Source organism: Salmo trutta, chromosome 15, assembly GCF_901001165.1.
Source record: "Salmo trutta chromosome 15, fSalTru1.1, whole genome shotgun sequence".
Classification (NCBI taxonomy): Eukaryota; Metazoa; Chordata; class Actinopteri; order Salmoniformes; family Salmonidae; genus Salmo; species Salmo trutta.
In genome coordinates this window covers 12,373,051-12,398,602 of record NC_042971.1, presented here as the reverse complement: position 1 = coordinate 12,398,602, position 25,552 = coordinate 12,373,051, and the positions used below count along the sequence as shown (strand labels likewise).

At 44.5% G+C, this 25,552-nt stretch overlaps 1 protein-coding gene across 3 annotated transcripts in view; it reads left to right on the top strand.

Moving 5' to 3' along the window:
* The window catches only part of LOC115148498 (serine/threonine-protein phosphatase 2A 55 kDa regulatory subunit B beta isoform), a 91,794-nt gene extending 66,242 nt beyond the window's left edge, over positions 1 to 25,552 (top strand). For 2 of the 3 annotated variants that reach the window (XM_029690431.1, XM_029690432.1), the window contains exons 2-9: positions 5,487 to 5,584; positions 8,528 to 8,693; positions 9,332 to 9,444; positions 14,015 to 14,192; positions 22,542 to 22,706; positions 23,950 to 24,119; positions 24,353 to 24,444; positions 24,562 to 25,552. In XM_029690431.1, the coding sequence (XP_029546291.1) occupies positions 5,487 to 5,584; positions 8,528 to 8,693; positions 9,332 to 9,444; positions 14,015 to 14,192; positions 22,542 to 22,706; positions 23,950 to 24,119; positions 24,353 to 24,444; positions 24,562 to 24,841 (1,262 nt within the window). In that variant the 3' untranslated portion in view covers positions 24,842 to 25,552. Of the gene's footprint in view, positions 1 to 2,389; positions 2,513 to 5,486; positions 5,585 to 8,527; positions 8,694 to 9,331; positions 9,445 to 14,014; positions 14,193 to 22,541; positions 22,707 to 23,949; positions 24,120 to 24,352; positions 24,445 to 24,561 lie in introns of those variants that run through there. The other variant, XM_029690433.1, reaches the window with a different exon arrangement.

Genomic DNA, 25,552 nt, shown 5'->3' with positions numbered 1-25,552 from the left:
GGCAAGTCGGTTAGGACATCTACCTTGTACATGACACAAGTAATTTTTCTAACAATTGTTTACAGACAGATTATTTCACATATAATTCACTGTATCACAATTCCAGTGGGTCAGATGTTTACATACTGTGCCTTTAAACAGCTTAAAAAAAATCCAGAAAATGATGTCATGGCTTTAGAAGCTTCTGATAGGTTAATTGACATCATTTGAGTCAATTGGAGGTGTACCTGTGGATGTATTTCAAGGCCTACCTTCAAACTCAGTGCCTCTTTGCTTGACATCATGGGAAAATCTAAAGAAATCAGCCAAGACCCCAGAAAAGAATTGTAGACCTCCACAAGTTTGGTTCATCCTTGAGAGCAATTTCCAAACACCTGAAGGTACCACGTTCATCTGTACAAACAATAGTACGCAAGTATAAACACCATGGGACCACACAGCCGTCATACTGCTCAGGAAGGAGACGCGTTCTGTCTCCTAGAGATGAACGTACTTTGGTGCGAAAAGTACAAATCAATCCCAGAACAACAGCAAAGGAACTTGTGAGGCCATAAAAAAGCCAGACTACGGTTTGCAACTGCACATGGGGACACAGATTGTACTTTTTGGAGAAATGTCCTCTGGTCTGATGAAACAAAATTAAAACTGTTTGGCCATAATGACCATCATTATGTTTGGAGGAAAAAGGGGGAGGCTTGCAAGCTGAAGAGCACCATCCCAACCGTGAAGCACGGGGGTGGCAGCATCATGTTGTGGGGGTGCTTTGCTGCAGGAGGGACTGGTGCACTTCACAAAATAGATGGCATCATGAGGATGGAAAATTATGTGGATATATTGAAGCAACATCTCAAGACATCAGTCAGGAAGTTAAAGCTTGGTCGCAAATGGGTCTTCCAAATGGACAATGACCCCAAGCATACTTCCAAAGTTGTGGCAAAATGGCTTAAGGACAACAAAGTCAAGGTATTGGACTGGCCATCACAAAGCCCTGACCTCAATCCTATAGAAAATGTGTAGGCAGAACTGAAAAAGCGTTTGCGAGCAAGGAGGCCTACAAACCTGACTCAGTTACACTAGCTCTATCAGGAGGAATGGGCCAAAATTCACCCAACTTATCGTGGGAAGCTTGTGGAAGGCTCCCGAAACGTTTGACCCAAGTTAAACAATTTAAAGGCAATGCTGGCAAATACTATTTGAGTGTATGTAAAACTTCTGACCCACTGGGAATGTGATGAAATAAATAAAAGCTGAAATAAATCATTCTCTCTGCTATTATGCTGACATTTCACATTCTTAAAATAAAGTGGTGATCCTAACTGACCTAAGACAGGGAATTGTTACTAGGATTAAATGTCAGGAATTGTGAAAAACTGAGTTTAAATGTATTTGGCTAAGGTGTATGTAAGCTTCCGACTTCAACTGTATATTCTTATGTGGGGCACATTTTGTGACACTCCCTTCTAACGCAGCCTGTGATCATCATAGAGTGAAAGACCCACGTCCAAGCTCCAGAGAGTCTTCGCTTTCAGGAATGGGCTCATAGTAGCTCATAGCCAAAACGGTTCAAATGTCAGGGCCAAATGAATTGTTTTCAGAAACCGCCAGAAGTTTCTGTTTACCACAGTCAGCTTTGGATTCTATCAGTTCTCTTCCACTTTTCCAGGCTGGCAAAGTACCAGGATGATGTCTCTGGTTTTGAATCTGAATTTAGAGAACTGAATTGGAAAACTGAATCTGAATGCGTCTGAGAAGTTCAATATATGAAACTTTGATCAACTTGAAATGATAGGTTGTTAACTTGATGCACAGACAATTAATGCAATATCTATCATATTGAAAATTAATATATAAATATTGAGCTTGAATATTCAATTAAATGGAAATTAAATGTTAAAGCTGACTGTAATATTCATTCAATTCAGTTTCAAATCAGGAAATACAAGTTCAGTTTACAAGTTCAGCATTACAATTTCAAAAAGATTAAATTCAAATTTAAAATGATGGAATTCAAATAAAATGTATGTTGGCACTGAAATCGCTCCATACTCCCTCCCTGTTTCTCTCTCTCTCTCTCTCTCTCTCTCTCTCTCTCTCTCTCTTTTAATCACACAGAAAAACACATCTATCTCTTTTCCTTTCATTCTTTCTCGTTCTATCCCTCTCTATTTCTGACATGCTTCTCCTGGGAACAAAATATAATTATTTAAAAGCCTGGTCTTGTTTGTTTGCTTGGTTTAATGTTAACTATTCAAATCCGGACCGAGCGTTGTCGGTAAAAGCACTCTGTTCGCGAGTGTGTGGGAGTGTGTATGTGTGTGAGGGACTCATCTCTCCAGATCTGAAGAGAGTTTCGAACAATACAAATATACCTGCGAATGAGAGAGCGAGCCACAGCCCACCTGGCAGAGTATGTAACGTATCTCTGAGAGGATTGCATAGCAACAGTGTACCCAGGCACAGCCTCTAAAACAGATGCATCTGCTAGAGGAAGACCAGGGAAGATGTGTCAAAGGTAGGAATCAATCGACCACAATCTGCTTGAGGGGAAAACTCATGATCGACTCCTTTTTGTTTTTCAGATGAAAACAAACTATTTCCATTCTAGGCATGCCAGTTGAATTCTCTTAACCTCACACTGCTAGAACCAGCTCGAGATAGATATTCTACTTGATACATCTCCGTTCTGGATGTCCTGACCTGAATCAATGTTTGGTGCGTTCAGTCGACAGGTCATGTGAGGTAGCCAGGTGTGTCATGTCATTTTTGTTGTGTGTGTGTGTGACGTGGGCAGAAGGGAACCTACAGGGTTAGATAAGGAGACAGAGACGGAGAGGATACTCTCCCGCCTTGGATAGACTGTGTGTTTGGGCTGAGGATAGTTATGCATAATAGACACACAGATCCTCCATTTAGAAGCAAATCCCCTCCGCTGGCTGGCAGGGCAGGGCAGAGCTTACTGCTGCAGCATACATAAACACCCAGCAGCACATAGACAGCAACACAGGCTCTTTGTCTTCTTCGAGGTTGCCAAATTGTACGGTCGAGTCAAGAGCGGGGCGTGGAGTATGAGACACTTGAGAGGCTGTTAATGCGTACAGTGAGCTGTATTGGGGCTGTGGTGGCACTGATACGGCAGGCTGTTTACACAGACAGACAGAGGGGAGAGCATTCGTCCCCTAAGTTCCTTGGTGGTGTCGCAGTTCTTCAACGCTCCCTAGTGAGGGGTTGCTTTAATTAAACATCCCCGATTGCCCTACTTTCCTCTGTGGCTGTGTGGTTTAGATAGTCCTCATCACACCGCAAGACAGCCAACAATGGCAGCTTCCTTTGCCATTTCTCTAAGCCCCTAGAATGCAGACGGGTTATCTGGATTTGCGCACCACCTACAGTGATGCTGCTAAATGAGACGTTTGCGTCGTACACACACATTTGTCTGTCTGTGTTGTCCTAGGCGTAGTTTGTGTATGTTTCTCAGAGATGCAACAACAGTAATTCTGTACCATCGTCAACGGTTGGATGCCTGGCCACCCTGTTGAGGTCTGTGAAGACAGACATGGTCTTCCATCTCTATGTATGAACATGAGTGTGAGCATCTATCTGCCATCTTTAATATTGTAGGAAGAGGGTGTGGGGTGGCTCTTTTGTAATGCAACTTCACTGTCAACCACAGAATGGAGTGTTCCGAGTGTGCGACGGATGGACCAGAAATGTCATTTGTATCTGATCTGATGGGATTGAGTTGTAGAGACCTATTGCGGAGGCTTCCCCGCCACAGAGAGAAGCAGCAGGCTGTAATTCTCCAGGTCCACCATACCGTGTTATTGTAGAGATCTGGCGTGTGTGTCGGGGAGATGTGTGAGAGGGTTTTGCATATGAATGGGGTGGTGACAGACAGTGCGGGGGCAGGGGGGGTGCTACTGATGGAGCTAGCCTAGCGAGGGGGCTGTAGCATTGTGAGTGGCCCAGGCTGTTGTTGTAGTGGTGGCCCAGGCCTTTCATCAGCCCTGAGATGAGCTAGTGGCACACATAATTGATCTGATCCATGGACACGCTATCTGAGCAGGCCTTTCTGCCTGGGAGAGAGCAGGCCTTCAAAGACTTGAGGAGCACATCAACTGCAGGGGCGTGAAAATAGACCGCTTGAATGCATTTAAGAATCAGGGTCACGTTTTTTAACTCTGCCTCTTGACCCGCCTACACTAGACAGTATATACAGAAGTATGTGGACACCCCTTCAAATGAGTGGATTCGGCAATTTCAGCCGCACCCATTGCTGACAGGTGTATAAAATCAAGCACACAGCCATGCAATCTCCATAGACAAACATCGGCAGTAGAATGGCCTTACTGAAGAAATAGGATGCTACATTTCCAACACATCAGTTTGTAAAATTTCTGCTCTGTTAGAGCTGCCGGTCAACTCTGTGCTGTTATTGTGAAGTGGAAACGTCTAGGAGCAACAACGGCTTAGCCGCGAAGTGGTAGGCCTCACAAGCTTACAGAACGGGACCGCTGAAGCTCATAGCGCGTAAAAATCGTCTGTCCTCGGATGCAACACTCACTACCGAGTTCCAAACTGCCTCTGGAAGCAAGGTCAGCACAAGAACTGTTCTTCAGGAGCTTCATGAAATGGGTTTCCATGGCCGAGCAGCCGCACACAAACCCAAGATCACCATGCGCAATTTCAAGCGTCGGCTGGAGTGGTGCAAAGCTCGACATTGGACTCTAGAGCAGTGGAAACGCATTCTCTGGAGTGATGAATCATGCTTCACCATCTGGCAGTCCAACAGACGAATCTGGGCTGTTTTTCATGGTTAGGGCTAGGCCCCTTAGTTCCAGTGAAGGGAAATCTTAACGCTATAGCATACAATGACATTCTAGACAATTCTGTGCTTCCAACTTTGTAGCAACAGTTTGCGGAATCCTGTTTCAGCATGACAATGCCTCCGTGCACAAAGCAAGGTCCATACAGAAAGTTTGTTGAGATCAGTGTGGAAGAACTTGACTAGCCTGCACAGAGTGCTGACCTCAACCCCAATCAAACACCTTTGGGATGAATTGGAAAGCCGAGTGCAAGTCAGGCCTAATCGCCCAACATCAGTGCCCAAGCTCACTAATGCTCTTGTTGCTGAATGGAAGCAAGTCCCTGCAGCAATGTTCCAACATCCTGAGGAAAGAAAGCCTTCCCGGAAGAGTGGAGGCTGTTTTGCAGCAAAGGGGAGACCGACTCCATATTAATGCCCATGATTTTGGAATGAGATGTTTAACGAGCAGGTGTCCATATACTTTTGGTGATGTGGTGCATTTCAAGCCATTCACCAATTTAATTTCACATAGCTGGGTCTTGAAAATAGATTTTACGGTTATCAATGAGGGGAAGGAAACAGAACGTGACTCATTCAGGCATACAGTCGGTGGGTAATGTACTGTAAAACTGTATTGAGTATCTCAGGGAGGTAACGTTTCTCTTTGTGTCTTATCTTCCAGCTGACATCATATCCACGGTTGAGTTCAACCCAACTGGAGAGCTGCTGGCAACGGGGGACAAGGGAGGGAGAGTAGTGGTGTTCCAGAGAGAACAGGAGGTAAGACCGGCACAGACCCCCATTCTCATCATGTCTCTCACATCCTGGCACTCTGTTTAACTATGTCACTAACCATTTGGCATCTAGCTCATAAACCTGCATCTAATGAACCCATATTGAAACTTGAATGAAATAACATCACATCGGCACATGCATTACCATTCATAAACGTCCCTTTTTCAGGACCCTGTCTTTTAAAGATAATTCGTACGAATCCAAATAACTTCACAGATCTTCATTGTAAAGGGTTTTAACACTGTTTCCCATGCTTGTTCAATGAACCATAAACAATTAATGAACATGCACCTGTGGAACGGTCGTTAAGACACTAACAGCTTACAGACGGTAGGCAATTAAGGTCACAGTTATGAAAACTTAGGACACTAAAGAGGCCTTTCTACTGACTCTGAAAAACACCAAAAGAAAGATGCCCAGGGTCCCTGCTCATCTGCGTGAACGTGCCTTAGGCATGCTGCAAGGAGGCATGAGGACTGCAGATGTGGCCAGGGCAATAAATTGCAATGTCCGTACTGTGAGACACCTAAGACAGCACTACAGGGAGACAGGATGGACAGCTGATCGTCCTCGCAGTGGCAGACCACGTGTAACAACACCTGCACAGGATCGGTACATCCAAACATCACACCTGCAGGACAGGTACAGGATGGCAACAACAACTGCCCGAATTACACCAGGAACGCACAATCCCTCCATCAGTGCTCAGACTGTCCGCAATAGGCTGAGAGAGGCTGGACTGAGGGCTTGTAGGCCTGTTGTAAGGCAGGTCCTCACCAGACATCACCGGCAACAACGTCGCCTATGGGCACAAACCCACCGGACCACTGGACCAGACAGGACTGGCAAAAAGTGCTCTTCACTGACGAGTCGCGGTTTTGTCTCACCAGGGGTGATGGTCGGATTTGCGTTTATTGTTGAAGGAATGAGCATTACACCAAGGCCTGTACTCTGGAGCGGGATCAATTTTGAAGGTGGCTGGTCCGTCAAGGTCTGGGGCGGTGTGTCACAGCATCATCAGACTGAGCTTGTTGTCATTGCAGGCAATCTCAACGCTGTGCGTTACAGGGAAGACATCCTCCTCCCTCATGTGGTACCCTTCCTGCAGGCTCATCCTGACATGACCTTCCATAATGACAATGCGACCAGCCATACTGCTCGTTCTGTGCGTGATTTCCTACAAGACAGGAATATCAGTGTTCTGCCATGGCCAGCGAAGAGTCCGGATCTCAATTCCATTGAACACGTCTGGGACATGTTGGATCGGAGGGTGAGGGCTAGGGCCATTCCCCCCAGAAATGTCCGGGAACTTGCAGGTGCTTTGGTGGAAGAGTGGGGTAACATCTCACAGCAATATCTGGTGCAGTCCACGAGGAGGAGATGCACTGCAGTACTTAATGCAGTTGGTGGCCACACCAGATACTGACTGTTACTTTTGATTTTGTCCCCCCCCCCCCCCCTTTGTTGTTCAGGGACACATTATTCCATTTCTGTTAGTCACATGTCTGTGGAACTTGTTCAGTTTGTGTCTCAGTTGTTGAATCTTATTTTCATACAAATATTTACACGTCAAGTTTGCTCAAAATAAACGCAGTTGACAGTGAGAGGACGTTTCTTTTTTTGCCGAGTTTAGATGTTGGTTGGATCTGGAAGAAACAGTGCCAGCATGTTACAGTAAAGGCTCGCACACATCGCACCGAATGTTGATCTAGCGTTCGTCTGCTGATCGTTCCGCGCGCTGTGTTTTAGGGACGAGCCACTGTTGACATCCGACTGTCTTCACCCGATTCTACATGTAAAATTGGTGTACACTCGGTTAGCAAATGATGGCTGGCACTCTGTTCAGAGATGCTAAGTACTCTCGCCGAGCAAATACTATCGGTGTGTCTGAGCTCTTTCATTCGCTGGGTTACTGTGTAGTAGTAGTTGTAGCAGCAGTAGTAGTAGCAGTAGTACTAGTAGTGGAAGTGTTAAGGGTCTGTGAATGTTTATTCAGTGGTTGTAGGAGGTATTATGGAAAGATTATGGGCCACTCGGGGAGGCCTACCGTCTCCTTTGGAAGCTGGATGAAAGGACTAGACAGCGTCTGAACCTTCTGTCTGGCTGTGAGAAAATATGAACGTCAGGGACTGCATGAGATCCCCCCCCTCCTTTCTCCGCGTCTTTTCACCTTCCAGCTGATTTCAAGGCGCTCCATAGTATCCGCTAATCCTCACACCAGAGGCGCCCCCCCTCTTGCTTCCCCCTGTCTTCACCCCCGCAGAGGGCAAATCTGTTTCCATTAATACCCTCCCTTCTTGTTTGGTCATCTGATTTGGCTCTATTGATTCTGAAGCTTCCTGAGGTGAAACCTGACCTGCCATGTTGGCTGAGCTGAGGCTGCTGGGCTGTTATTGAGCTATCTCGCTGGCCCTTACTACAGATCCTGACAGCCTTACAATAGATTTAACCCACTTTTGCCTGATTTCTCATAGTTCTACTCAACAAAAATGCCTTATGAAGGCACAAGGTCTGTACAATGTCAGCAGTTATGTCAACCCGTATAATGCCGGAGAGGGATTTTGGTGACTGCTCAACATACTACATACTACAGTGTTTTGTTTGTTCCTGGGTAGTTCCTGGGTAGTGTGCGTATGTATGCTTGATCTAGAAAGCAGAAACCAGGCCGTCGACACATCTGCTGCTGTGAAAATCTTGGGTTGCTGTTTCCTTACATTTTGTCTATTCAGTGCAAATAGGAAGATCCCCACTCTCAAATTGTGTTCAATGTACCCCTCCTCTGTATCCTCATCCCGCAATATCGTTATCTTCATTTCATTGTCAAACTTCAAACACTGGCCTTTTTATTTTGCATGTCTGAATAGCTGAAAAATCCCAGAACATCTGCCTATTCTTCCACAAACTCCAACGTTGTCCTGGTTGTTTCAGAGTAAGAACCAGCCCCACAGGAGAGGGGAGTACAATGTTTACAGCACCTTCCAGAGCCACGAGCCTGAGTTTGACTACCTGAAGAGCCTGGAGATCGAGGAGAAGATCAACAAGATCCGCTGGCTGCCTCAACAGAACGCTGCCTACTTCCTCCTCTCCACCAATGGTAAGCCACACAGCCAGTTTTAGGGAAATCATCATATTTTACTGCTCACTTGTCGACGTTAGCGTTTGCTAATGGTTCCATTACCTCCATTACATCATCTGTTGCATAATACAGCCTATTGATTTTAGCCAAGCGGCTGCTTTATGGAAAAGTCTTCATGTGAAGTGCCGCAAGAGGCAGGAAGTGGCTCTTCTCAAGTTACATATTCACATATTCATCAGTCACTCCATTGACCTTTACAATACTGCAGTGCCCCTCCTTTCACCTTTCACTAAATGTATTAGACGGGGAACTTGCATCAGCAGACAGACTCCTATGAGGGCAGAGCGCTATCTTTGAACATCAGTGGAACAAGCTAGGCTGACAACAGGAGGCTTTAATCAGGTTAATTGGAGGCGATTGATCTCAGCTGATATATCTGCTATCTATTTATGCCATGCCAACCCTCCGCAGTGGCAAGCTTCCAATACTGTAGCAGCACAGCAGACCGAGCCGCACACCACTGAGTCGCCCTCCTCCCCTCCTTAGCACAGCTAGCTATCTCCCCAAGCCAGATCAGCACAGTACACCGTTCGTTTAGCCCATCCCTAGTCTGTTGTTGCTCATCCCTCTCTCCCCTCCTCCTCTCCTCCCTGCAGATAAAACGGTGAAGCTGTGGAAGATCAGTGAGCGGGACAAGAGACCGGAGGGCTACAACCTGAAGGACGAGGATGGGAGGATCCGAGACCCAAGCACCATCACCGCCCTGCGGGTAAGATGCCAACCCGTACCCCACCACGGTGTCACCACAGCCTCCGGGCATCTCTGTGCCCACCCGCCCGGCGCTACACACAGAGGTTGAACACTGATGTCATCCTTCCTCTGGCAACCTGTGTCATTATCGCTCCCTATGGCAGTCTAAGCCTCTATCTCTCCCCCAGTGCCACTGAGGGATTAAAGAAACTCGCCTGGTTTCATATCTTGCCAAATGCACATGTCTGTCAGTGTGAGGGTGTGGAGGGGGTGTTTCTGGCTCTTAGGGGGGGGGGGGGGGGTAAGCGGGGGGACACCAAGCGCCACTGCTGCTGACTGACCAAACATTAGCCAGGTCCAGTAGTGACCCATCTGTTTCCACCATCCTGTGACCAGGGGTCAGCATGGGGTCAAGTATTACCCCCATCTCCATGGATACACAGACAGCAGGCTGGGACATGTCCGACGTCAACTCTATTGGTAGCTGTCAGATGGTAAAGCCATAGTAGATTATAGCTGGTGTAAACAGAGGTCTTATGATGGGTAGACGTTTGTTGTCTTTTCCTTTATGAACATAAAATGCCTGTTTTCATCATTGTTGTGTTACATGAAAGAAAACCCCCCCAGAACAAACATTTGAATTGAATCCTCTCTTTTTCTCCTCCACTCTCATTTAAAAAAATAAAGAATGTAATAGACATGTTTTCCTTCGTTCCAGAGCTCACACTCCGCACTCGTCAGTAAATATCATATTGATTTAGGAGAGAAGTGAGCTGTGTAGAAACTGTATCAATATTTCGACCCCTGGCTCGTGCCAATCATCCCTCTCTCCTCATGCTCTCATTTTCCACTCTGGGGCCCAAATTGACCCTTACGCAACACAGCCTTTGGAAATCAATAGAAATCACATTACGGTTGGGAGATGGAATTGTGAAACATCATTGAATGGGATTAAGTTAGTGGGAGGGAGCGACTGTGTTGCAGGCAGTGCTTGATTTGGGCAGGAGCTCACCGGAGCTGATTACCGGCAACTCCAATTTCCTACTGCTTGAGCTCCTGTTCCTCTTATAGAATATTAGCTCAAAAGTATTGTGGAGCTCCTGCACCTAAATGTAAACAGTACCGGCACCTATTTCATTCCAAGTTGAGCACTGGTTCCAGGACTGGCACAGACTATCGATTATATTGACCAGATACTCTAGTGGCCGCTCTAGCAATGAACATTTAAAAAAAAATGGAAGGCAGTCAGGAGTAGGCAAGATCAGGTGGGATAATTCGAGCCAATGAGAAGGCAGATACGCATGTACAGGCACAACAGGCACAACGGTTACCACAGCCACAAAGTCAAAATTGGCTCTATCGTAAAAAGTCATGAAAACAGAACATGTATTTTTTTTCGGTAGTAATTTAAGGTTAGGTTTAAAATCACATTTTAAGAAGAGAAATTGTAGAAATAGTTGGGGTTTATGACTTTGTGGCTGTGGTAACTAGTGACGACCAGGCACAACTCCGATAAATAGTGTATTTTCTCCAAGTTGCTAGGATGTCACACGTCCTACTTATATCAGTACACTCGTAACAACCTAATCATTACGAAACTTCCATTCGATCAAGTAAGCCACACGTAGCAAATATGCCATTCAATTATTTGTTAACCAAATTTGACACTCCCTCATTGACCTCCATACAAAAACTCCTCGCTTGGCAAGCGAAGAAAATGTCTGTCAGTCACTCTGAGAGAAAACATGATGTCACCCATCAGAGAGGTATGTACTGTCAGTCTGTCCCAGTACTCTGCAGAGGAGACCTTACTAACCGACTACACTTAACCCTATGTGGCCCCTCAGTAGTGGGACCAGTACAGAATCAATGTTATTGAAAATGTCCACTGCTCACTAGCATGCATACCACTGTGTATGCTATGTTTATGATGAGATGGTACACTTAAGGAGGATTTACTATGCATTTGGGTTGAAGGTCTCCCATTTCTCTCCTATCCTGTCTGAACATATCACCCGCTTGGCTTGATTCATGTCCAGGTCTTTCTATTGAGTAATAACTGTGGACCGAAGCAGCTCCTCCCAGCGCTGCCTCATCTGAGAAACAGACGTTGATGTATGAGTTAATGACCTCAGCAGTCTCTGCGGCATGCTCCTCCTCCACCTCTCGCTGTGTGATGATGTGACCGTGCCGTGGCGCTGAGAGACACTCATCATGCTAGCAGGCTCATATCTGATAATCATTGGCTGCGCTGTGTCTGTGTCTTGTGTGGCGTTGACAGATGGTTTGTGTTCACTGTCAGACAGATACCCAATAATGGTCAGCCAAGGAGGCGCCCAAGAGTGAATGCACATTAGTGAGCATGTCCCACTCCCCCTCTCTGTCGCTAGTTATCACTATCACTCATTACTCCTCTCTCTCTCTCTCTCTCTCTCTCTCTCTCTCTCTCTCTCTCTCTCTCTCTCTCTCTCGCTCTCGCTCTCACACTCTCTCTCTCACTCACTCACTCTCTCTCTCTCGTTATCACTATCACTCATTACCTCTCTCTCTCTCTCTCTCTCTCTCTCGTTATCACTATCACTCATTACTTCTCTCCCTCTCTCTCTCTCTCTCTCTCTCTCGTTATCACTATCACTCATTACTCATCTCTCTCTTTCTCTCTCTCTCGCTCTCTCTCTCTCTCTCTCTCTCTCTCTCTCTCACTCTCTCTCTCACACTCTCTCTCTCTCACTCACTCTCTCTCTCTCGTTATCACTATCACTCATTACTTCTCTCTCTCTCTCTCTCTCTCTCGTTATCACTATCACTCATTACTTCTCTCCCTCTCTCTCTCTCTCGTTATCACTATCACTCATTACTTCTCTCTCTCTCTCTCTCTCTCTCTCGTTATCACTATCACTCATTACTTCTCTCTCTCTCTCTCTCTCTCTCGTTATCACTATCACTCATTACTTCTCTCCCTCTCTCTCTCTCTCGTTATCACTATCACTCATTACTCATCTCTCTCTCTCTCTCTCTCTCTGTCACTAGTTATCACTATCACTCATTACTCCTCTCTTCCTCGCTCTCTGTCAGATTGTCAACACTCCGTCTCCCTCCAGTATTCTCCATGTTCCATTTTCCCTCTACTTCTTTCCATAGTCTCTCTCCCCCTCCCTCTAATGTGTAAATGTATCTTTCCCTTTTGTCTCTCCCGTGCCGAGCCTAAAGACCAGTGGTAGTTCAGATTATTGTATGGGACAATATACAAACGCTTTTGAGAAAGATGATAAAAAATAAAATACATTTTTTATCGAGAATTGTTTTATTTATTTTATTATTATTTTTAATAAGAGATGAAAATGCAATGAATTCAAGGTTATTTGTTGATGTAAAAATCTAAATTGACCAATTTTAAGGTTGTGTCATTAGATTTGGGGTGAGGTCATGAGAAATTCTGGCTGAAAAATTCCCCCTGAAAAAGTTGAATACCACTGCTATAGAACATTAGAGACTGAGGGATTATGGCTGAGAACGGTAGAAATCCAATTCCAAGTGTGAATTGTCTGTGTGTGGGTGGGTGTGAGCGGTGTGTCTGTGGGGAGAGCGGCTGGAGGGGCATTTATCACTTTGCACAGACAGGAGAGGGTGTGTGAGGGGGAGTGCTAGTGAAGGTGGGGGGGGGGGGTCCCTGGCGAGGAGCTGCAGGCTACAGCTGCTCCTCCTGTATGGCCGTTAAGCAGCTCTGTGAGGGGTTATCATTTACCAGCGCTTTTATTGCTCTTCCAACACAGCCAGAGGAACCACAGACAGACAGAGGGAGGGGGCAGTCTCTGTCAATAACACACACTACAACTGACAGCTCCACACAAATGAAGGAGTAGTCTGGGCTCGTGCTGGACCAATATACCGTGCAAACCTTTGTTTGGGATCTAGATATTTAAAACCGATTTCTTTGTTTTGGCAAATATGACGGTAGAAATACCCGCATGCCGATATCATCGATTGGAACTTGCAAACAGCCACAAGGTTTCCTATCTCCTGCAGTCCTGAATGTCAATCATAAAACCCTAATGCTCTTCTATAAGAGTCCTTCTCACATCCAGAGATAATGATCATGATGCATCAGCACAAGCCTCCTGCTGATTCCACTGAGTTGGCAATGCATTAGTCTAAATTGCGAGGCGCGTACGAGACAAAATCTGGAACATTTGTCGAGAAAGGGGCCTATAAAGTGTGCGAGTGTGGCAGACAAGGCCTTGCACAGTAGGGGTCTGGGTCTCTCTAGGGGCCCCCTGTTGCGTGGCTGGTGTCTAGGGGACCGGGCTGAGATTTGTCATCATTAAAGGACCCTACTCCCTGTGAGAACATGGGGTTCCCCATTATGGGCTGGCTAGAGGAGCTCTCAGTTCAGTCTCACACTGTCAGAGTGATGCATGAACAGCCCATACTGAAATACTGCACTCACTGAATTACTGACTGTCGAATACACGTTTGATGTTTCTAAACACATCTTTTTCTTATTCTCTTTCTCTCCCTCCCCTCCATCACTCCCTCCCTCTCCACTTTTTTTTCTCTCCTCCCTGCCACCCTCCTTCCCTCCCTCCTAGGTGCCAGTGCTGCAGCCCATGGACCTGATGGTGGAGGCGACGCCCAGGCGGGTGTTCTCCAACGCCCACACGTACCACATCAACTCCATCTCCGTCAGCAACGATTACGAGACCTACATGTCCACGGACGACCTGAGAATCAATCTGTGGAACCTGGAGATCACCAACCAGAGCTTCAGTATCCTTCTCCCAACAAACATAGTGTAGATGGCTAGACTGACCGCTGAGGAACTCATATTAAGAGATTGTCTCACTTTGGAAGATGTTTTCATTTTTTTGTTGTTGGATTAGCTCATTCATGATGATGTATGCATCACACTCAGGATGTTAAGCTAGAGGACAGAAAATATATACTATTCATTCTGAATTGCATTATTTCTCAGTTTCATGGGGAATAAAAAAAGGTATTCAGTTTAAAGCAGTTTAAAGCTCACGTATGCAATAGAATTTGAGCCATTCCGCCGAATCGGTGCCATTTGCATGTTGTAACTTTTCAAAATTGAACTTCATTCTTTATCTTTTTTCAGCACTGTATCTAATAACACACATGTTTAACTATTCAAAGTGTGTAATGGTCAATCTCAGGCAATTTTTTACAACGTTTCTAAATGGAAGATGGTTGCATTTTTCTCAGTCCTGTTACCAAAACTGTTTAAATATCAATTAAAAGTCATACCAACTAGTTTCTTTGTTTTACCCTCAATAAAGTGGGTATTTTAAAGAAATTATTGGGTACATGTTGAAAAAAATATCTGTAGCTAAAAAGTCATATGCAGGCAAAACTGTTTTTTTTTAACACAAAGCCATTTCTTATTTTTAAGGGAGACCCCAACCTCAATTTTATCAAAAATCTATCATGTGTTTTATCAAACAATTGTTTAAATGATGGACCAAACATAGTTGAAAAATAAGTGGTTTATATATTTTTTTTAAATAAAAAACAATTAAGTAACAGGAATGAACATTGGGTCACAGGAATGAGCACTGAGTAACAGGAATGAGCACTGAGTAACAGGAATGAGCACCGAGTAACAGGAATGAGCACCGAGTAACAGGAATGAGCACCGAGTAACAGGAATGAGCACCGAGTAACAGGAATGAGCACCGAGTAACAGGAATGAGCACTGAGTAACAGGAATGAGCACTGAGTAACAGGAATGAGTGCTTGTGTGTGTGAGAATAACTTCATGTCACAGAACTTCCTTCAATTAAACAAAGATAAAACAGAGGTCATTATATTTGGCCCAAAAAGATCTGAGTCTAAATAGCAACATAAAGCAGTAACAATTGTGTGTGTGTGTGCTTTTGCATGAGTGCGTGTGCTTGTGTGTGGGGTGGGGTGGGCGGTAGAGAGAGAGAGAGAGAAAGAGAGAGAAGGTGTGAGTATCGCTCCTCCCCCTGCAGCATGTGTGTCTGGCTCCTGCCTCTGCACAGCATGGGTTCTCCATCTTCCTCTACAAAAGGCAAGAAAGACAAATACAAAAAGCTGAGAATATTAAGCAGATCCTCAGATCTCTACATTGACTACCAGTATCTAATGTTCACTTGAAAATACTATTTTCTGAATATAAAACACAACATTCACTTGCAGACACGACATACAATTGTATTTCATATAGAATTGCAATGAAGGAATGAACAAAAACTTGCCTTGCCTTTTCTAAGAAACAGTCTCTAGTTTGGCCCAGACATCGTTGTCAATTTCCATGTAACGACCTGTGACTTGCCTCGCTGGTGGGATGGTACTCAGGATGTCTTGAAAGGGGTACCAAAGGACGTCTTCGCGTGCTGACCAGCAAAACCTGTTGGCCCCAGTCCTTTTCGTACAACGAACCTTGACGTGTATGTTGTTTGTGTCTGTGATGATGCCAGGGTACAGTTGACCGTCGTACTTCCGCACACACCGTTTGCCAACAACCTCAGGACTTTGCCACGGATTTTCTGTGGTCGTGGGAGCCTTCTGCCGATTGAATGTGAAATGCTTTGCATTAAAGCACTCACAGCTCAGAGGATGTCTTGCTGTGCACAAGCAGTTGACATCCCTGTAGGTCACCTCTCCATGGACTAGTGTTACTGCCTGATGCATCTTCATCGTAGCTGGAACTGGGCTATCTGGAGGTGTAGTGATGAGCTTCATGGCTTCTATCCTGGACTTGATCCAGTAGTAAAGTCTCCCTCCACTTTTTGCGACGTCTGCGCTTTTCCCCTCTTACTAAATGTTATTGACCGTTTTCTTCCTGCCTGATGCTATGTCCTCCCTGTATTTCTGCTGTTCCTTCTTTTAAGTATCTCTCTCTCCTTTCTGGGTCGGGCATCGCGTCGAGTGCGATAGCTTTTCGAGCGCCATAGTTTTTCTGCAGCACCTAATCGATTGGCTCCCCCTGTAAGTAATGTTCACATTGTAAAACTGAAAACACCTTCAGTAATTCCAACTGTAAAACTTAAAATCAAGAGAATAGTATTATAATTAATCATTGTACATACCAGATACACATTTAAAATGGCTATTTCATTCAAACTTCTCACTCCTGTTACTCTTATTCAGTCCTGTTACCCTTCATCTGAGTAACAGGACTGAAAGTAACAGACTGAGTTTTTAGCATAGCATTTGCAAACACATGAAATGTAGCCACATGGCGTCAATGCTAATAGCATGAGAACACATAGCACCTTCAAGTGGTTTACCAAAACTACCTAAAAAAAAAAACAATACCTAAATTATTTCTTAGATGTTAACAGGACTGTACTTTAAGATTGACATTCTCAGTCATACTTAAAATATGATAAAAAAAATACAGAAAAAATTGTGAGAGAACTTACTTTTGGTCTTCCCATGGCCTTCAGGAGACTCAAATGATGCTACTTCCTGTTGATCATGTGACTTGTGGAATGTCCCAAATTTTTAGAGCGGGGAATGTGTCAGGCTAACAGGACTGAGTGAAAACCTGGGGACACGACTAAAATGTGTGTTTTAACTGACATTTGATTTTCCGATGAAAATTAAAATGTTATGTCTAAATTGGAAATAGAGTCACAAAATAATACAAAAAAAAATACGATTTCTGAAGGATTCTAATCATTATATTTCATGGTGAAGTGTAGTGTTAGAGAGTGGGGATGGGCTAAAATACTATTTTTTCAGTATTCTAGGTAGTTTTTATTAAGGCTTCACATGATGTGTTTTCAAATTGCAATTAGGACACTTTGCATTTACGTCATTTAGCAGACGCTCTTATCAGACTCTCTACTTACAGTAGTGAATACATACATTTCATACATTTTTTTTGTTTGTTTTTGTACTGGCCCCCCGTGGGAATCGAACCCACAACTCTGGCGTTGCAAACACCATGCTCTACCAACTGAGCCACAGGGAAGGCCACTTTGCTTGATAATATAATGTATTACCGTAAATTCCGGACTATAAGCCGCAACTTTTTTCCCAGCTTTGAACCTCGCGGCTTAAACAATGACGCGGCTAATATATGGATTTTTCCTGCTTTCAATTTTTTTTTCTCCAAAAAAACACATTCTGTGACGTGCTCAGTTTTTTGGCGACATGAAGCTTTCATTAGACCAATGAAATTTCCGAACGGGTTAAGGTCAAACAACTTTTTTGTTTACTGTTTAGATTAAATCGAGCGCTCTCAAACTTCTCATCATTCTGATTACGGTAGTCATTTTGTCACCCTCATCATGGCAAAGACACGGAGAAATGCATATGATGCAGCTTTCAAGTTGAAGGCGATTGATCTGGCTGTTGGAAAAGGAAATAGAGCTGCTGCACGGGAGCTTGGTCTTAATGAGTCGATGATAAGACGTTGGAAACAGCAGCGTGAGGAATTGACTCAGTGCAAAAAGACAACTAAAGCTTACTGCTAATTTTTTATTTTTTGTTACAAGCCGTGTTTCGTTAAAGCCTATTTATTTTTGTTACAAGCCATGTTTCGTTAAAGCCTGTGTAAAGTTAATTTGTTTCAATGTACCGGTAGGCACCTGCGGCTTATAGACATGTGCGGCTTATTTATGTTCAAAATATATATATTTTTTAAATTCAGTGGGTGCCGCTTATATTCAGGTGCACTTAATAGTCCGGAAATTACGGTATACACATACTTTTCATTCATTTTTATGCATGTAATGTCCTGGGGACGGAAAAGGCACCGATTTGGCGGAATGGCCCATTTAGTGTGTCCTATCAAATTCGTATTGAGAGAATGTGAGTTGGCATAATGTACCTAGACCAGTCAGGTTTGGTATCATCTTGGTTATGAAACACTGGGATAAAACAGAGAACCAGGCTTACGTTAAGAATTAATTTTGACAAATTACATTTTCTCCCAATTACGCTGCTACATATGAAAGGATATACAGTGGTATTCAGACCTCTTGACTTTTTCCACATTTTGTTACATTACAGCCTTATTCTAAAATTGATTAAATTGTTTTTCTCCCCTCGTCAATCTACACACAATACCCCATAATGAGAAAGCAAAAACATGTTTTTAGAAACTGAAATATCACATTTAGAACTGAAATATCACATTTACATAAGTATTCAGACCCTTTACTCAGTACTTTGTTGAAGCACCTTTGATGGTACAAGCTTGGCACACCTGTATTTGGGGAGTTTCTCCCATTCTTCTCTGCAGACCCTCTCAAGCTCTGTCAGGTTGGATGGGGAATGTCGCTGCATCTCTCCAGAGATGTTTGATCGGGTTCAAGTCCGGGCTCTGGCTGGGCCACTCAAGCACATTCAGAGACTTGTCCTGAAGCCACTTCTGCATTGTCTTGGCTGTGTGTTTAGGGTCGTTGTCCTGTTGGAAGGTGAACCTTTGCCCCAGTCTGAGGTCCTGAGCGCTCTGGAGCAGGTTTTCAACAAGGATCCCTTTGTGCTTTGCTCCATTCATCTTTCCCTCGATCCTGACTAGTCTCCCAGTCCCTGCCGCTGAAAAACATCCCCACAGCATGATGCTGCCAACACCATGCTTCACTGTAGGGATGGTGCGAGGTTTCCTCCAGATGTGACGCTTAGCATTCAGGCCAAAGAGTTCAATCTTGGTTTCATCAGACCAGAGAATCTTGTTTCTCATGGTCTGAGAGTCCTTTAGGTGTCGTTTGGCAAACTCCAAGTGGGCTGTCATTTACTTAGGAGTGGCTTCCGTCTGGCCAGTCTACCATAAAGGCCTGATTGGTGGAGTGCTGCAGAGATGGTTCTTCTTCTGGAAGGTTCTCCCATCTCCACAGAGGGACTTTAGAGCTCTGTCAGATTTACCATTGGGTTCTTGGTCACCTCCCTGGCCACTGTGTTCTTGGGGACCTTCAATGCTGCAGAATTTTTTGGGGTACCCTTCCCCAGATTTGTGCTTCGACACAATCCTGTCTTGGAGTTCAACAGACAATTCCTTTGACCTCATGGCTTGTTTTTTTCCCTGACATGCACTGTAAACTGTGGGACCTTATATAGACCAGGTTTGGCCGGGGTAGACCGTCATTGTAAATAAGAATTTGTTCTAAACTGACTAGTTAAATAAAGGTAAAACCAAACAAACAAACAAATTAGACAGGTGTGTGCCATTCCAAATCTGGTAAAAACCATTGAATTTACCACAGGTGGACTCCAATCAAGTTTTAGAAACATCTCAAGGATGATTAATGTTAACAGGATGCACCTGAGCTCAATTTTGAGTCTCATAGCAAAGGGTCTGAATACTTGTGTAAATAAGGTATTTTGGTCTTTTATTTTTAATACATTTGCAAAAATGTCTAAAAACCTGTTTTTGCTTTGTCATTATGAGGTATTGTGTGTAGATTGATGAGGAAAACAATTAATTTAATCCATTTTAGAATAAGGCTGTAACGTAACAAAATTTGGAAAAAGTCAAGGGGTCTGAATACTTTTCGAATGAACTGTAGATCTATATGGCTCATCATATAGCCTGTTCAACCTCTCTTTCGTGTCGTCTGAGATTCCAAAAGATTGAAAAGCAGCTGCAGTCATCCCCCTCTTCAAAGGAGGGGACACTCTTGACCCAAACTGCTACAGACCTATATCTATCCTCCTAGTCAATAAACAGATTACCGACCATTTCGAATCCCACCGCACCTTCTCCGCTATGCAATCTGGTTTCAGAGCTGGTCATGGGTGCACCTCAGCCACTTCTCAAGGTCCTAAACGATATCGTAACCGCCATCGATAAGAAACAATACTGTGCTGCCGTATTCATTGACCTCGCCAAGGCTTTCGACTCTGTCAATCACCACATCCTCATCGGCAGACTCGATAGTCTTGGTTTCTCAAATGATTGCCTCGCCTGGTTCACCAACTACTTCTCTGATAGAGTTCAATGTGTCAAATCGGATGGCCTGTTGTCCGGGCCATTGGTAGTCTCTATGGGGGTGCCACAGGGTTCAATTCTTGGGCCAACTCTTTTCTCTTTATACATCAATGATGTCGCTCTTGCTGCTGGTGAGTCTCTGATCCACTTCTAAGCAGACGACACCATTCTGTATACTTCTGGCCCTTCTTTGGACAATGTGTTAACAACCCTCCAGATGAGCTTCAATGCCATCCAACTCTCCTTCCGTGGCCTCCAACTGCTCTTAAATACAAGTAAAACTAAATGCATGCTCTTCAACCGATCGCTGCCTGCACCTGCCCGCCCGTCCAGCATCACTACTCTGGACGGTTCTGACTTAGAATATGTGGACAACTACAAATACCTAGGTGTCTGGTTAGACTATAAGCTCTCCTTCAGACTCACATCAAACATCTCCAATCCAAAGTTAAATCTAGAATTGGCTTCCTATTTCGGAACAAAGCATCCTTCACTCATGCTGCCAAACATACCCTCGTACAACTGACCATCCTACCGATCCTCGACTTCGGCGATGTCATTTACAAAACAGCCTCCAATACCCTACTCAATAAACTGGATGCAGTCTATCACAGTGCCATCCGTTTTGTCACCAAAGCCCCATACACTACCCACCACTGGGACCTGCACGCTCTCGTTGGCTGGCCCTCGCTTCATACTTGTCGCCAAACCCACTGGCTCCAGGTCATCTACAAGACCCTGCTAGGTAAAGTCCCCCCTTATCTCCGCTCACTGGTCACCATAGCAGCACCCACCTGTAGCACGCGCTCCAGCAGGTATAACTCTCTGGTCACCCCCAAAGCCAATTCCTCCTTTGGCCGTCTCTCCTTCCAGTTGTCTGCTGCCAATGACTGGAACGAACTACAAAAATCTCTGAAACTGGAAACACTTATCTCCCTCACTAGCTTTAAGCACCAGCTGTCAGAGCAGCTCACAGATCACTGCACCTGTACATAGCCCATCTATAATTTAGCCCATACAAATACCTCTTCCCCTAATGTATTTATTTATTTATTTTGCTCCTTTGCACCCCATTATTTCTACTTTGCACTTTCTTCCACTACAAATCTACAATTCCAGTGTTTTACTTGCTATATTGTATTTACTTTGCCACCATGGTTTTTTTGCCTTTACTTCCCTTATCTCACCTCATTTGCTCGCATTGTATATAGACTTATTTTTCTACTGTATTATTGACTGTATGTTTGTTTTACTCCATGTGTAACTCTGTGTTGTTGTAGGTGTTGAACTGCTTTACTTTATCTTGGCCAGGTCGCAATTGTAAATGAGAACTTGTTCTCAACTTGCCTACCTGGTTAAATAAAGGTGAAATAAAATAAAAAAATAAAATAAATATGAAACTGCTGATGCCAGTGTGCCTACAAACCCCCTTTGTCAGATCTTCCTCGTAACAGAATGCTCGTGGACTTCCACTGTTCCTTTAAATGGCAGGCAATTTGATCTAACAGCTTGGTTGATATTTACACTGGGTAGATAGCAATTAGCAAGCTGCTGGTATCTCTGTCTATATCCCCCCTGGGTCTTCATATGTCTGCCTCTCTGTCACTCTGGCCATTACCCTTTATCTGGTGCCTGTCTCTGTCCAGCAGTCATCTGCATCCCATCCCAGGTGTGTGTCAGAGAGAATCCAATGAGGTCATCTTTAAACAGGCGCACATCCCCATTGATCAACAATGATTTCCACTTTGAGGTTCTCTGCAGATGGCAGATGAGATGCCCTATGGACAGCAGAATGGATGGCTGAGCTTTGGGGCCCTGGGCACATATTGAGCTTCTTATTTACTGAGCCTCTTTACTGGATCAATCACAGTGCTACTGGCTAGTCAACCTCTCTCCTCAGCTCTCATCTCCTATTTCTCTCTCTCTGTGATGGATCTGCTGTCATTTCCCTCCTCCGGACGAGCGCTGGTTTCTGCTGTTCCTTGACATTTTTAAAGTCTTATTTTTTTACCTCATGCTGTTTTTTTCTTTTCATTTTTTTGTGCTTACTCTGGCAACCTCTAATGGGTTGCTATGGGTTTTCCCTTTCCTTCTCTTGTCCAATAGTTACTTTAAAGTCTCAAACTGTAAGCTGCGAATTGCATCAGTACTCCCTCTATGTGGTTGAGTTCCTTTACCCCCCCCCACCTCAGACATTGTGGACATCAAGCCGGCTAACATGGAGGAGCTAACAGAGGTGATCACAGCAGCGGAGTTCCATCCCAACCAGTGTAACACCTTCATCTACAGCAGCAGCAAGGGCTCCATCCGCCTGTGTGACATGAGGGCCTCAGCACTGTGTGACAACCACTGCAAATGTAAGACTGCCTCTGCCGCAACCCAAACCACTCATACGCTGTATATTGTCAGCAGGCTCCGTGATAAGGGCCAGGAGTTTTTCCTGACCACATGAGTTGACTTGGAAAAACTTTGGGACGAGTTGTCCCAAGCATTCAGGTCACATGATCAGGAAAAACCTGCTAAACCTGCTAGCCTTAAGCATAGGCACCGGGGCTATTGTAAGCTCTGAAGCCCCTATACCTCTATAACAGTCTATCTACTCTTTTCTAATACCTACTGTGTCACTAATTGTTAGTCATTTGCTGCGCAGTGATAATTAGTATTTGTATGATGGCACAGTTGTTGGTAAATTCATTTATTGCATGTTACATGTTGTTGAACTGAGCTAAGCTGCAGGTGGACATGTCTTTGTGAGATATTATTGGAAAATAAGGTGGAAATGGAGGAAAACAGAGAAGCACTATGATCTCAAGGGGGATTTTTATCGATTTTTTTTCTTCTCCCCCCTCCAGTTGTTTTTTTGCCATTTTTCCATGTACTAAGTTCTTTGTAAATTGGTGGACCAAAAAGTCCACAGGATACAAGTGTGTATTCCTCCATGGCTCTGAGTTGATCCAAACACACAGTGATATTGATGTTTCAAGGTCAGTCAAGGCTCTGTCCCTGAGCCCCAAATCATCCGTTTTCACCGGGCTGAACATATTGACGGATCATAGACAGACAAGAGGTTATGCAGTGAGAACAGCCATATTATAATATATATTATTGGCAGATATATCTTACATTTAATATCTTAAATAAGCTCACAGTATTTGTGTGTTCAATTATTGACTGTTAGGAGCGGCATTTGCATTTCAAATCAATTATCATCCTGTTTGAGAGGCCCCAGTGGATAAAGATCGACTCATAAATAGGAAAGATAGATAAATTCCCAGAAGTAAATAATCAAGTATTAATGACGCGTTTGCATTGCAAAATACGACTATGTTAATTACATGTTTTACTGAGAAATAAATCTTCTAACATGAGAAAATGGTTTTCTATTTAGCCGAGATTTATCAGTGAGATTTATTATTTCTCTCCTTTTCCTTTGCATATTTAGCGGTTGTTTAGAAGAGCCAGCTGATGGCTTAAATTAGCTGGTGCAGTGTGAAAGTGATTAATCAATCAACCGGAGCTGTAAGCCAGAGAGTGGCTTCTCCAGTGCTTTTTTTGGCCAGATGTTAACACAGCTTGTTCCTCTGTCTGTTCCCCCTGCAGTCTTCGAGGAGCCGGAGGACCCCAGTAACCGCTCCTTCTTCTCTGAGATCATCTCCTCCATCTCAGATGTCAAGTTCAGCCACAGCGGGCGCTACCTGATGACACGGGACTACCTCACTGTCAAAGTGTGGGACCTCAACATGGAGAGCAAACCTCTGGAGACCTACCAGGTAGAGTATACCCCCCGTTACAACACGTACACTTTTTTTGTTGTTGTATGTGTCAAGCTTGTTATGGAGACCTTGATACACTGTAGATCATACATCGTTCTGAACATTTTTGCACATCGCTGGGTACAAAAAAGAAATATGCAAAGGGAAAACACCAGAGCCATATATTGACCGAAAACACATGGTTCTGGAAAATATATCTCCCTTTATTTCCCCCTTTTTCTCTCTTCCAGGTGCACGACTACCTGAGGAGTAAGCTGTGCTCCCTGTATGAGAACGACTGCATCTTCGACAAGTTTGAATGTGTCTGGAACGGGTCTGACAGGTCAGTGACCGCCGCTGTATTAGGATCGGTGTGACTGGAGATCTTCATACTTTACATCAGTGTATCAATAGATAAGGTTGGATGAGATCACCCACCCCTCTCTCTCTCTCTCCGTAGTGTGATCATGACCGGCTCCTACAACAACTTCTTCCGCATGTTCGACCGCAACACCAAGCGTGACGTGACCCTGGAGGCGTCGAGGGAGAACAGCAAGCCCCGGGCCATCCTGAAGCCCAGGAAGGTGTGTGTGGGAGGCAAGAGACGCAAGGACGAGATCAGTGTGGACAGCCTGGACTTCAGCAAGAAGATCCTGCACACCGCTTGGCACCCCTCTGAGAACATCATCGCCGTGGCCGCCACCAACAACCTGTACATATTCCAGGACAAGGTCAACTAAGGTTGGATGGACGAAGAGCAGAGCAGCACAGACCAGCATAGCGCGCCCTGGCTGGCTGGCTGACTGACCGCGCTCACCTGGGGACTGGGAGAGGGCCGCAAGGCTGGGAATCTCTGGCCGCACTGCAACTTGTGAAGAAGAGACACTGACAGCTTTGCAGCTTCCTCTCTCTCGATCTCGGAGACTGGCCGCCATGTTGTTGTAAATCCAGGGTTGCCCTCGGTTGCACCCAGAACATTGAGAACGATGGCTGTCAACGCCTGTTTATTTTGTTTTTCTCCATTTTACAATTTTCTCCCTCAAAGTTGTTGCTGTAGTTTTGATGGATATGCACAGAAATGCAGGGATGATACTTTTATGTGTATGTTCCTAAGTAGAAACAGGAGTACTTTGCATTGGGGAGATGGAGATGAACTGAGAGACTGGCTCCACTAACTCACCCTTTGCATCCCTGAGACGATGACATGCTTAGATGTTACTGAAATGGTGTGAGCTTGACGCCCTCTGACCTCTTCTCCTGCCCCCCTCTGTATCTCTTAATTTATTTATTTATCATTTCTCTTCATGGTTTCGAAACATACCTGCAGAGGAACGGATGATGTTACTGGGTAGGATTGATTTAAAACAATGTAGCAAGCTTTTTCTTCCAATTTTTTTAAAATACATTTACAAAAATACAAAATGTATAATAAAAAAAATGAGTAACCTAAA